This window comes from Dama dama, chromosome 25 (assembly GCF_033118175.1).
Source record: "Dama dama isolate Ldn47 chromosome 25, ASM3311817v1, whole genome shotgun sequence".
Classification (NCBI taxonomy): domain Eukaryota; kingdom Metazoa; phylum Chordata; class Mammalia; order Artiodactyla; family Cervidae; genus Dama; species Dama dama.
In genome coordinates, this window is record NC_083705.1 from 60,233,966 (window position 1) to 60,248,074 (window position 14,109).

The 14,109-nt window shown below is 36.8% G+C and overlaps 1 protein-coding gene across 1 annotated transcript; it reads right to left on the minus strand.

Annotated features, from left to right (window-relative positions):
* Positions 1-8,263: 8,263 nt before the first annotated feature.
* LOC133046628 (regulator of G-protein signaling 2-like) lies at positions 8,264-10,687 on the minus strand. The gene is made up of 2 exons (XM_061129505.1): positions 10,204-10,687; positions 8,264-8,531 (listed from the first exon to the last, which is right to left on the minus strand). The coding sequence occupies exons 1-2, from the start codon at positions 10,671-10,673 to the stop codon at positions 8,264-8,266; spliced, it is 738 nt and encodes a 245-aa protein (XP_060985488.1). The 5' UTR covers positions 10,674-10,687.
* Between the last annotated feature and the right edge of the window lie 3,422 nt (positions 10,688-14,109).

Genomic DNA, 14,109 nt, shown 5'->3' on the forward strand with positions numbered 1-14,109 from the left:
ATTGCAATGTGGAATTTAGTTACATTCTTCAAGGCCAGTCAGAATCTCTCTGATTTCTTCTTGTCATAGTCTTCTGTAATAGTCTTGTATAAAGTCTTCTTTTCCATTTTAATGTGTGAGAAGGATTTTTTCTTTACAAGATGAGATGTCTCAAAACCAACTGAATGACATTGATTTCAATGTTTGTGAAAGAAAATGAATAATAAATGTAATGTGAGTAAGCAATGGGATGGGGGGACAAAGGTTGGATAAAGAAGTGAAGGAAGGACACTCTTTGTAAGTCGGTATCTCCAGTGAAACCTGATAATGAAAAGGAGTTAGATATTTGAAGACTTTCGAGGGGAATATTCTAAAGAACAGAAGAGCAATTGCAGAATACCAGGGACAGGAAAGTGAGATCTTAGATAAGGGGTGCAAGAGAGAGAGTGCAAGAGCTGTGTTGAGTCAAGTTAGTGAGTGAGACCTATGACACCCTGAAGAAGAGATGAGACTGACATGAGAAAACATACAACAAACCCAAACTGAAGGACATCCTCACAATAACTCTTCAAAGTATCAATGTCACAAAAGTCAAGAATTCTTAAGAGTGAGGAATCCCCACATACTGGAAGAGACTAAGGAGAGAGGGCATCCAATTGCAATGTGGGATCCCAGACTTGATTGTTGAAAAAAAAAATAATAATAACAATGACTTTTGAGAGAAAGTAGTGACATTTGAATAATTTCTGCAGTTCCGTTACTGGTACTCTAGCAATCTTAATTTCCTGGTTTTGATCATTTTAATATGCCTATATAAGATGTTAGCATTAGGGGAAGCTGAGTGAATGGTATACAACAGTTCTCCATATCATGTGTACAATTGTTCTGAATGTCTAAAATAGTTTGTGAATAAAAAGTAAATCACAAACAAACAAACAAACAAAAAGATCGAGTCACTTCAGTGAGAGAAGAAATTTTTCACTTTGGTGTTAGAAAGTAACTTGTAGGAAAATAATTACCTGTAGAAATAAAATAATTTATAGTATGTTTGTATTAGGACCCAATCAGGGAAACAGTTCTAGGGAGTAAGCATTTTATTGTAGGAATCAGATACTTCATATTTTGAGAGGGAACCAGGGAAATAAGGACACAAAAAAGGAAGTTGGACAATTAGGAAAAAATCAAACCAGCCCACCAGAAGTCCTAGTATACATGGGACATACCTATGTTAGTTTAGAAAGTAAAGTCACCCAGTCGTGCCCGACTCTTTGTGACCCCATGGACTGTAGCCCACCAGGCTCCTCCACCCATGGAATTTTCTAGGCAAGAGTACTGGAGTGGGTTGCCATTTCTCACCAGGGAATCCCTTAAGTTAGTTTAAATCCCCTATTGTGACTGTTTAAAGCTTATTTGGTATTGGCTTCAAAGGACCATAAGTCATTTAAATTTATTCATATGACTTCTAAAACATTCATATGACTTTAAAAATTCTTCATGTGACTGTAGGATTCATATGCAGAAAGCATCCCATTTTTCCAAACACATCTCTGGGTTTTACCATAATATCCAGAACTTATATTGTTTACTGAGTAAATTAAAGTATTAAAGTTTCCAGACTTCCTTTCTTGAAAAATAAAATGAGAAACAAAGTCTAACTTTTAAGGGTTGATGTAAAAATTAAGCATAATAAGGATTAAATAACACCAGTACCTGGCTCATAAGTATTGAATATCATTAAATCACTTAAGATCTCAAAATAATTGCTTTTTAAGACAGGCTTCCAATCAGTGTGCATTTAATGAAATTGCGTCACAGCATTGTGCTAAACATTGAAAAGTGAAATCTTTTGAGGCATTCAAATCACATACTTTTATTATGTGGGATTATGAAAGCAGCATGGGATTGGATTTAGAGAGACAATGTTTTAATTTTTCCCTCCTTGGCTTATCTGGTATTTGAATTTGGTAGATTACTTATTCTGTCTGAATGTCAGGGTTCCTTTTTTTTTTTTTTTTTTAGTGGTGGCAATAATGCATATTGACGAGGGATGTAGAGAAGATTAAACTAGAATATTTATAAAGCCTTTGTTTCAGTAAGACACTGAAAAGTATTATTTTTATATTTTATTTAAATAAAGGTAAACCTTCAATGAAAACAGACTTAACGGCATTTCATATATTTTCTAAGAAACTAATTGGCTATGAGACAATTCAAATTTAATGTTCATGCCACAAAAACAGTATTTTCTACAGTACCCCCCCGCCCCCCCCCCCCCCAAAAAAAAAAGATCCACTTCTCAAATGTCATTCCTGATTCCATGGACAGAAAAGCCTGGCAGGCTACAGTCCAGGGTGTCACACAGAGTAGGACATGGCTGAAAGATTCAGCACACACATGCACAAAAATAAAAATAAGTCAAAAAACAGTTTTTTTAATTAACTAAGGGGTGAGTGAATAAACTATAGCATGGCAAATATTGCCTTGTCAGGAAGTAAAGTCTGGATATCCCAATTAATTTTAATGGAAAGTTGAATGCTTGAAAGATTGCACAGAACTTTGTGTGCAAATGATGACATTTCACAACTCATTCATAAATATCTCTTGAAGAAGAGTCCATGTATCACTTGAAAGTATATGTCAGTGAAATTTCATCTAAACCAAATGGCATTTTCAAAAACTTTTATATCTTTATTTAATGGTTTCTTCCAGCACTGTAAGTATTAATAGATTATCAAATTGAAAGATGTTTGTTCTGACCTTCACATAGCTCCATTTCTCTGGTGGTTTAATGTCTCTTACAAAGTACCCGAAGTACATTAAGTAATTTCTCATTTCTCTATGTTTCCATGATGCTTTTGTCACAAGACAAATGATGAATCAGTCAATGGGTAAAAACACAAATAAAAGCACATGATAGAATATTTTCTATTTTCTTCTGACACCTTAATTCATAATCTTTCAACAGAAAAACATCCAGACAATTCAAATCTACATCTGTTTTCCTATGAAATTTCCTTTAGTTAATTGTTAGATATTTGATGGAGAATAATAAGCTAAATATACGGTTCATGTTTATGTTTAGAAATTAAAAAGAGACATTTAAAAAGGGGTCAGGGAACAGAGATGTTGCACACATAAAAGACACATAATGGATCTTTGAAATGTACTCCATACAGTCTTATTTATAAAGCACACCGATATCTCATAATCTCAAATATCATTTTTAATTACAGAGAGCATGGAGAATGTGCCCACACAAATAGATGATACTACAAAAGAATAAGTGGGTAGATTAAGAAGATAAAGAAGTTCAGCCCAGCCAATTAGTCATGGAAAGTATTATAAGTTAAATCTCCTCTCAATCAAGGAGTCAAGAGTTCTGATAAAACCAGAAAGCAGTGAGGCTGTGAGAAGGAAGTCTACAAGAAAAAAAATATTGCTTAGTAGATTTTCAAGAAGTCTACTAGGCATAATGTGAAAATGTGGTGCTCAGTCACTCAGACATAGCTGACTCTTTTTGACCACATGAACTGAGGTCCACTAGACTCCTCTGTCCATAGAATTTTCCAGGCAAGTATACTGGAAAAGTTTGCCATTTCTTACCCAAGAAGCTCCTTCCTGACCCAGGGCCTGAACCCATGTCTCCTGCATGGTCAGGCAGATTCTTTACCACTGAGCTACTTGGTAAGCCTCAAGTTACTATAGGAAAAGGTATACAGAACACTAATAAAATGGAAAATTCAAGGGAAGCAATAATTCAGCAAAATTAAGTCTAAGAAAAGTCAATAACAATACTTGGCTCCTCAGTGAACAATGTTTATGTAAAGGCAGCATATCACAGTGCAGTGAGCACAAGCAATGAAGCTAGAGGACTCAGGGTTGAATCTGTTCTTCAATTTGTAAGTCACGTGCCTTGGTTCCTTCTATATACATCAATGGCACCTCTTCCATTAAATGAGTTTATAGATATAACATGCTTAGAGCGGTGTTCTGCAGTGTTGATTTTTGTTTTTAGTAATGACATCTATGGTATTAACTAAATTTATACAATAACTTATTCAGAGAAGATGAGCTAAAATGGTTTATTGAAGAAGTTCAAGGGCAAAATCTTTAATCATGTAACAATAGATTATTTATTTCAATTATTGAACTATTAAATAATTACTAATAGAGAATTTTTTTTTAATTAAGGAATGCATTTATATTAGAAATCTTGTCAAAAATAACTAAAAAAAAAAGTTGCTGTAAGTAGCAGGCCTAGATGGTAAAGGATCTGCCTGCAATGTGGGAGACCAAGGTTCAATCCCTGAGTCAGAAAGATCCCCTGGAGAAGGGAATGGCAATTCACTTTCCACTTGCCTGGGAAATCCTATGGACAGGAGAACCTGGGAGGCTACAGTTCATGGGGTCACTAAGAGTCAGACACGATTGAGTGACTAACACACTAACACTGATTTTTTAACCTATGTTGGAGAATTATATTAACAAATAATTAAGATACATTTTTGTAAATATATCCTTGAAATATTATTTGCAAATAATTTATGACAGATTTATTCTCAAATGCATGATGAGAATAAAAAGAAAAAAAAAAACAAATAAGATGAGAAGGGATACTGTACATTTATGTGGGAGAATAATTTTCCATGGGATTTCTATGCATCTTGTAAACGTCTTTGCTCCAGATTTTCAAGGATACTTGGCTCGAAAACAGCTTTGGGAAATAGAGGTAGGGTTTACTTCAGGGCAGAGGACAGATTCATTTCCTGACAAAGATACCAAGACAAGAAAGTAATATATTCCTTGAGGGAAAAAGTTCAGAAGTTTTACTAATTTGCCCACATAGAGTTTCTCTGTTTTTGTCTGAGCTTGAGATTCCTCAGATGCGGTTCAGACGTAGTGTTTGTGCAAAAATCCACCTGAATGCTTTGTGGGAAACATTCCTATGAGAACTGGGGAATAAAGCAGAGGGATGCAGATATGATGGCGGGCTTCCAGCTGTGATGTGAACAATTAACTCATTTTTTCTGACCCAGAGTTCTCTTGTCTTCTGCCAGTATCTTTGCAGCTGTAACAAACTGATCTCTTTGCTCATTAGTAGGGTAAAATTTCATTCTCTTCACAACTCTTGACATTTTTTGTTTGCTTTTGTATCTGTAGAAAAGCAAAGACTGATGGAAAGATGGTGTCTAGCTGAAGTAATGAGTTAGTGACTTTAAGCAACAGCAAATTTGTTTCATTGGACTTGGTTGTTTAAGTGGTTAGAAGCCGTTCTGAGTTAGGCATAAACTCTTATTTTAATTTTTATATAGTCCATCCTGTTTGCGGAAGGGTTCATGAGATTTAGCGGAGTTTCTAGAGGGCACAGGGAAATGTGGACCGTGTTAATAAAAGAAAGAGGAAAGAGGGGAATTGAATTTTTTAAGACTAGTTTAATTTTGGAAAAGTGAATCATCACACATGAGGAATAGTATGCTAAATAATGATATATTATAAGAATTAATAAAAGCAAAACTGTAAAGTGAAAGTTGCTCAGTCACATCTGACTATATGGTCCATGGAATTCTCCAGGCCAGATTACTGGACTAGGTAGATTTTCCCTTCTCCAGGGGCTCTCCCCAACCCAGGGATCAAACCCAGGTCTACCACACTACAGGGGAGATTCTTTACCAGCTGAGTCACAAGGGAAATGACCACATAAACCATGTTGAATATTCCAGAAGCCCTTAATTTCCCTCTTGTTTACTCTTTCAACTTTCTAAGTCAGAGATGAATGCTATTGCGATCAAAGGGAAATTGGAATATGTAAAATAATTGTTGATCATTCTGGATATTTTAATGTGACCTAAATTCCAGTTCATGAAGCCACTGTTTATTATAAATTGGCCAGTTATTGAATACATATATATTAAGCTTTTAATTAGGTAATTGCATTTTAAAATTCTAGAATTTATGTTGGTTATTTTATGTACAGATATTCTTAATATTATTTTTGGGACTGCATAATTTTTAAAAAGTCAGGTGACTTCATTGTCAAAATTTATTTAGAGATCAATTTTAGTCTTTATTCTTTTTTTGTTTTCTTTTCCCGTCATCTTATGTTTTCATATTCCTTATTATTTTGGATGTGTGCATGCTCAGTTGCTCAATAGGATCCAACTCTTTGTAACCCCACAGACTGTAGCCCACCAGGTTCCTCTGTCCATGGAAATTTCCAGGCAAGAATACTGGAGTGGGTTGTCATTTCCTGTTCCAGGTGATCTTCCCTACCCAGGGATCGAACCCACCTCTCTTGTGTCTCCTGCATTGGCAGGCGGATTCTTTACCACAGCTTATTCTTTACCACTAACACTTCCCTATTCTTTACCAAAATAATAGACCCTATTACTTTGACTGATCAATGATTATATGAAAAAATGCAGGCAGAAATAGCATCACCAACTCAAAGGATTTGAATTTGAGCAAACTCCAGGAGATAGTGGAAGACAAAGGAGCCTCCATGCTACAGTCCCAACTCACAAAGAGTTGGGCATGACTGAGGGACTGAACAACAACGATGAACTCCAAGTTTCTGTCCCTAGATATGATACGATAAAAGGCTCCACACATTGATGCCTCTCAAGTACGTTTTTTTCTAATCCATCCATGTTTCCTGGGATGAGCTACCCAAAATGTTAATCTAATTTCTTTGTAATTCCTTCCCTCAAGCGATCTTGGTTCCATAATTCATCCCTATTTTTCAAATTGATCTCAGAAGATTTGTTCTCCTGCAATCCCTAATCCAACATCATCAAAAGTAAAAAATTTGAGGTAATTTTCAACCAAAAAAGAATGAAATAGTTTATTTTTCAAGTATATTGTACTGGTTTCCTAGTGTTGCTATAACGATTTGCAACAAACTTAAAACCCTACAATTTTTTTTTTTTTTTTAATTTCTAGACTCCAGTAATTTGAAATCAAGGAGTTAGCAGGACCATATTTCTTTCAAAAGAGCTAAGTGAGGAAGGATCCTTTCTTACCCCTCCCAGCCTCCGGTGGCTCCAAGTGTTCCCTAGTTTGTGGCTAAGTAATTCCAGTCTCTGCCTCCATCCATACATCCTCCTCCTTTGTGGTCAGTGTCTTCTCCTCTTCTGTTTTGAGGACACGACATTGGGTATAGGACCCACCCAGGTAATACAGGATGAGTTCATCTCAAGGTCCTTAATTTAAGTATATCTTCAAAAGGTCTTTATCTGAACAAGGTCACATTCAGAGTCCCTAGGGTTGAGGAAGTAAACATATTTCCTGGGGAGCCATATTTCAACACACTGCAAATATATTGAAACTTTTGAACTGTGGTATTGGAAAAGACTTTTGATAGTCACTTGGACTGCAAGGAGATCCAAACAGTCTATCCTAAAGGAGATCAGTCCTGGGTGTTCATTGGAAGGACTGATATTGAAACTGAAACCAACACTTTGGCCACCTGATGCGAAGAGCTGACTCATTTGAAAAGACCTTGAAGCTGGGAAAGATTGAGGGCAGGAGGAGAAGGGGACGACAGAGGATGAGATGGTTGGATGGCATCACCAACTCAATGGACATGGGTTTGGGTGGACTCTGGGAGTTGGTGATGGACAGGGAGGCCTGGCATGCTGCGGTTCATGGGGTTGCAAAGAGTCAGACACAACTGAGCAACTGAACTGACTGATTCTGAAACAACCTCAGGCTATAAATATATTTTAAGGAATCTGAGGTTTTAGGGTTTAAAGTCAAGACATGTAATTTAACCATAGTATTAATTTTAAACAAAGGACAATTATATTAATTAAACATAAATAAGTTTTTTATATAAATAAACTGAAATGGACAGAAAATAAATATATCTAGTTTTTTTTTTTTTTTTTAAATTTTTCAGCTGTACTGAGTGGCATGCGTGATCTTAGTGCCCTGACCAGGAATTGAAACTGCGCCCCCTGCCCCCTACAGGTTATGTGTAGGGCTTCCCTTGTGGCTCAGCTGGCTCAGTTGGTAAAAAGTCCGCCTGCAATGCGGGAGACCTGGGTTTCAACCCTGGGTTAGAAGATGCCCTGGAGAAGGGAAAGGCCACCCACTCCAGTATTCTGGCTTAGAATTCCATGGACTGTATAGTCCATGAGGTTGCAAATGGTCAGACATGACTGAGCAACCTTCACTTTTTCACTTAGGTATGAGTTAGTATTTAATTTTCTACACACATTATTTTTTTTCTTCAAATCTTAAAAAAATGTTATAAACACATGGCAAACCACACGTGTGGCAAAAGTTATAAAATGAATAACTTGGGTGGGCCTGGTGTTGGGGTCTGTGAAGGCCAACCGATCATTAGTGAAGGCTGCTGCCTGGCTTTCCTGAATTTGGCCTCGGCGCTGGGACCACGCAGGTGATCTGGCACCTGGGCCATAGGAGTCAGTCTGTAAACTGGGGGCTCAGGGACCAGATTCATGATTAGGTCTGGCACTGGGGTGAAACCACGGGGCCCAGGCAGGAGGCTGAGGTGGCAGGGGCTGCCCTTGTATTTTAATGTGCCAGGGCTTTCCACCAGCAGGAGTCAACGTGGTGCTGAAATACATGAACAGCCTGGTTCTGGGGTAATCAGCCTTTGGCTGGCTGGGAATCTGGCTTCCTGGAAACTGCTAAGACTGTGGGGCCACAGTTGTTACCTGGAGCCATGAGAGATAGCTAGTATTGGGATGAGCTAAAAGTGTGGGGCCACTGGAGCTGGGTTTATTGGAGTGCATCAGGAGTCTAGTGTCACAGCAGCTAACTGGGGTTATGCAAGCTAGCAGGCCCCTGAGGGTGATGGGGATTATTGCTCATGCGAGCCCTCCAGGAGCCACTCATTCCTGGGAGAGGAGGCTTAGTGTCAGGGTCCGGGGTGAAGGAGGGTGCTCACTTCACTGCCCTGCTCCCACCAGAAAGGTGTCTTAGGGCTAGACTGCTTGGCTTTGGGCAAGGAGTGACAGACACAATATGAATCTATCTTTCCTACCATCCTCAGTGCATCTTTTTTTATTTTTATACTTCACTCAGGTGCTATAACCCTTCACCTAGAGTCCTTAGACCTTGTAAAGGATTAATTACCAAATTGGTGTTTCCAGGAGGGGATGGACACTAGAAATTCCTATACCACTATTTTGCTCCTTTATTTTAGAATTTAAGAAGAAATTAGTATTGCCCCCAAATGGGCAGACTTTGTTCTAGCAGTGCTTCCTAACAAAATTCTGATATATTTTATTTCTGAAGGAGAGTCTCTTATGAAAAGTCAGCATCCCACTGGCTCACTCCAGGCTCGCTGTTTACCAGTGGTTGACACATGTTAAATATGAGATCTTAATAGGTTATAATTATGTTCTGGCTGTGTCTACAAAGAGGAGAGTGGTTTAAACAAAGCCATACAACTGGCGCCACTCAAGCATATGTAGAAATAACTTTGTAAAGTGACATTTAACAGCCATATTTAATAAGGGAAATGCATTAAAGCATAAGAGTAAGCTGAAGAGAAATACTGAATGGCCAGTTTAATCTGGGGAAAGTTACCGTGGCTTTACATTGCCAAACTTTATAGCTGTATTTAAGATGAACACATATCGGTTTGAAGAAAAACTTCATTTAAGAAATTTTTTTCCCCTCATCTTAAAAACCTGATAATCTGCAAATCAGAAAGAAATGTTTAAAACCTTTCAATGCTGGCATTTGCTTTACAAGTCCCCATAGGTCATAAACATTGTATTTCCCTTCTAGCTGTCTCACCTTTTTTCCACTCTTCCCTTTTTCATGACACATGAAACATACAAGCATCAGTGCTGTTTCTCGAGTATAACTTGGGCATCGTGTCCTTTGGTTGTAAAGAAATTCCAGTCCTTTAACCTGTCAAATCAGTGATTAGTAATGCTGTTTTCATAGATTATATGTTGGAGCAGGTCCCAGAATTTATTTTTATAAATTACCAGAAATTGGAGATACTGTTGACATTGAGAATTTTTAAACATGTTCTGTTTTAAAAAGAAATTCCTCATGCCCTTGAATGCCGATGGTTTATTTTAAAGAGCATAGGAGAAAAGCTTAAAAAAAAATTGGAAAGGTGGCTAGTTTCTGTACGTTTTTGAGAGATATGGCAAATAAGCTGTGGTACTTTGGCCCTATTGAAAAGAATATGATCAACTGAATAAAATTCACTTATTTTAAAAGACTAAAAAAACAAACAGAGTTTTGGTTTGAAAGTCTATGTTGATCTCTTTTGGAGCTTCTTTTTCTATGAAGTCAGTATATATTTTCTTTGCTTTTGAGGACAGCTTTTGGGGTGACTTGGTTTTTTTGAAGTCTTCACAGGCCAGCCAGAATTCAATATTTTCTTCACAGAATTCAGATTTTAAAAAAGCCCTGAATGCAGCAAGACCATATTTACTGGCTAGCAGCTCATCAAATGCTTCTGACCACAGCTGGGCTTCCTCGGGAGAAGGCTTGATGAAGGTTTGCTGTTTGCTTTTCTTGCCAGTTTTGGGCTTCCCAGGAGAGGAGGAATTTTGCAAGAAGTAACTCAAACGGCTCTTCCAATCTTTTAATAGGGTTCGCTTCATCTTCTCTCGCTTCTCCTCGTTCTTAGGCCAGGTGCCAGCACTTTTGTCCATGGGTCCGCAGTCGTGCTGGACAGCCAGGAACATAGCACTTTGCATTATCGCCTTGCACCTGGGAACGCCGTTCCCGCCCAAAACATGCAGGAGGCTACCAGTGGCTGCTTCACAACTGCCCAGAAAAGGGTACAGCTTGATGGAGAACAACTCTTACCCGCGTTTCTTGGAGTCAGAATTCTACCAGGACTTGTGTAAAAAGCCGCAGATCACCACAGAACCCCACGCTACATGAGATGAAAACGGGAGCCCAGAAACGGAGGACATTTCATTTTTTTCCTAAGGCGAAAGGCTGTCACCTGCCGAACAGACTTGACCTTGAATTCAGCCTGGGTGTTAAGGAAACATCACTCAGAACTATTGATTCAGAGCTGGGTAGTGAATCAGGAAGCCGGTCGCCACGTAGGAGAAGCTGGTACTGGGACAGCTTCCGTAACTGATGGAGCACAGAGAGACAGTTTGGTTTAAATGTGGTGTGTCTCACGCTGCAAAAGCAGGAGCTTGAGACTGAAAGATAACGATGTAACACTATTGGTCCAGAAGCATTTACAATCAATAGGTCTGGGATTATGTAGCCTGAGCTAGCTGGCTGTACATCTTTCCCTAAATCAGTCCTTGTTACCACATAGTGGTTTAGATGTAGTTTCTTTAGTTTTAGGTAATATATGTTTACTATGTGCAAGGGTATTGAAGTTCCTGTGACTACAGATCATTAGTACTGTTGTCTCACATAACTCTAAAACTGAAACGACCTGTGTTTAAACTGTCGATTGCTGTCCGTACTAGAATGAGTGCTTCTGTGTAGAAAATGACAATGTCCATTATGAGTGCCAAAAACTGTCCTGATGGCAGCTAAACTTTGAAGTGGTCTTTGAATACTTTTAATAAATTTATTTTGATAAATAATGTTATTGAATATTTGGTCCAGATGTGTGTTGGGATGTTTTTTCTTAATTAAATTAGGCAGAAACAAGTATCTCCTCTAGGAGAGAAGAGGTATCAGTTGATGGGCCTGTTGAGTAACAATTGACCGTCCTTAGAATTGAGAAATCACAGCTGCTGTGAAGATGCTGCTCCCATCTCTAATGCTTTGGTAGGTCACAGGAGGTCAGATCATCACCCTGGGATCAACCTTCTAATATGGTCTTGTAAAAATCAAGCTTGTTGAAAATATAAGAACATTGTTTTAAAGCCCCTTATGAAGCTAAACATGAGAAGTAAATTGATGTAACAGAGACAAAGCACCAAAATTATTCACATAACTAAGCCACTAGAAGATGCCAAATAAAGATGAAAGTTGTCAGTTAAAAAAAAAAAAGTAAATAAATAAATAAACAAAAAAAAACAAAAAAACTATGGTGTTTTTAACATAAATTTATTTGCTATATTAGGAGCAACTAAAGGATCTCTGAGTTAATGACAGGAAACCAAGATTTAGGAGCTTATGATAGCAGTATTTAAAAACATAAAGAGTAAATTATTTTATATGATCTATCCATAGGGTCGAAAAGAGTCGGACATGACTGAAGCAACCTAGCATTCATGCACAAACTGATAGATGTGGCAACAATTTAACACTTTTCTAGGAGAAAAATACAGCTCAAAATAAGGAAAATGAGAGCTTTCTGAAGATTCCATAGCATCATTAAAAAACAGTTTTCTTTTACTGGTTGTATACAAGTGAAGCCTGAAAGTCTTTTAGGCAAACTATTTTACAAGTACTTGATAATCAGTTGAGTCATTAAAGAAGAAAATCTTTCAGATAACTTCAAACTTGCAGTTATTTTATTTTCAGCATTATGAGTATCTCCAGGCCTAAAGCACTCAGCTATTCACCCTCATCTTTGCACTTGTAAATTATATTGTACAGGTTTCCCTTTGAGATAATAAAACGGCTGACTTCTTGAACTCCTCTTTAATTAAGTCATATATGGCACAATTTTAAAACACATAGGCTAAATGAGCATCATCAAATAGTTTTTAATAAATACATTTTACATGGAAACAAAATGTAGGCATTAATTATGCCAGCCTAAAGCAAGGTAAGCAAATCTTAGTTGATATCTTAAGTTTATAAATACTTAATAACATATTAGAACTGTAAAAGAGGTCTAATTTAAGAGCAATCAACCTTGTTCCATGTGCATAGACTAAAATTGAATTGTAGAGCAAATAAAGAGAATATCTTTTTTTGTTGAAAATTGCTTCTCTTTTTTCAGTAATCATTAGTAAATTCAATTATTTCTTACTCATTCATGAATACATTTCTTGAGAGAGAAAAGCTGTGTAAACTCCAGGTTACACCAACGATAGTTTCCTAATATTTGATCTTTCCTAAACCCTAAAATCCTAAAGGAGCTTAAATAACATGACAAAATCATTCATTTTATTAACATCTATTCCTTCAGAGAATGAACTTCCTCTTCTCAAATATTTTTATCAAGTGACTATTTGAGCATGAGTTATTTGATTTTAATAAAAATGTGGATTTAAATGATGATAGATATTTTGAGGTGAAGTTCAGTAACTCCTTTTCACTTCTGAAACTGTCCTGCATAGATAAGTTGGAATTGTGCCTTTTGGTTTTATTTTACCTTATTTACCTGCTATACTGGATTCAGACAATATGATTCTAAACACAAATCAATCATTTATAACTCTGTGGCCCTGAGAAAATTCCCATATCCATTAAGGATCTTTATTTGTAAAATAAAAATAAAAATGGAATGGGATGTTTCTCCATCTTGTAATATAAATCTTAAAATATTATTTAGAATTAAATAAAGCACAGGCTAAAAAAAATAAATAATAACAACGTCTTTGAAAATCTTTGGCTAATTTTATAAGCTTTATGAATTCTACTTCTTCTTTCTTTTTTTTTTTTTAATCAACACTTTTTCATCCTATAGCCTCGTATAGAAAATCTGAACCCGAGTTCAGAAAACTCTGCATAGAGCCATATTGAACTCATTGCTTTTGTAAACAAAGGGCTTCCTTGATAGCTCAGCTGGTAAAGAATCCACCTGCAATGCAGGAGACCTGGGTTCAATTCCTGGTTTGGGAAGATACCCTGGAGAAAGGAAAAGGCTACCCACTCCAGTATTCTGGCCTAGAGAGTTCCATGGGGTCACAAAGAGTGGAACAGGACTGAGCGACTTTCACGTCTATGCAGTAATCTTGAATCAGTTAGTATTGTTACTTTTTAAACTTTTCTTAAGAAATTTTAGTCAACTTTCCAGTTGTTCAAAATTATTAGCATGTAACTGAAAAAGATGTTTCTTTATAATTATTTTACTTTTTTTGTGCCTATTATTGTAGCCTTAATAATATTACTATTTTGGATAACTCTAAATATATAGTACTAGTGTTTACTTTTAAAACTTTTACTGATTTATTTTGTAGATTTCTTTAAAAATTGAGTTTAAGAACTCAATTTTTAAAAATTGAGTTTGAGACTTAAAATTCAATTTTAAGTTCAATA

Bases quoted from the DNA above. Each gene is read 5' to 3' on its own strand.
- LOC133046628 (XM_061129505.1), bottom strand. From the start codon at position 10,673: ATGCAAAGTGCTATGTTCCTGGCTGTCCAGCACGACTGCGGACCCATG. The intron at 8,532-10,203 runs GTTTGTTTTTTT...GCTGGTGGAAAG, and splicing joins GACTTTCAAACCAAAACTCT to CCCTGGCACATTAAAATACA.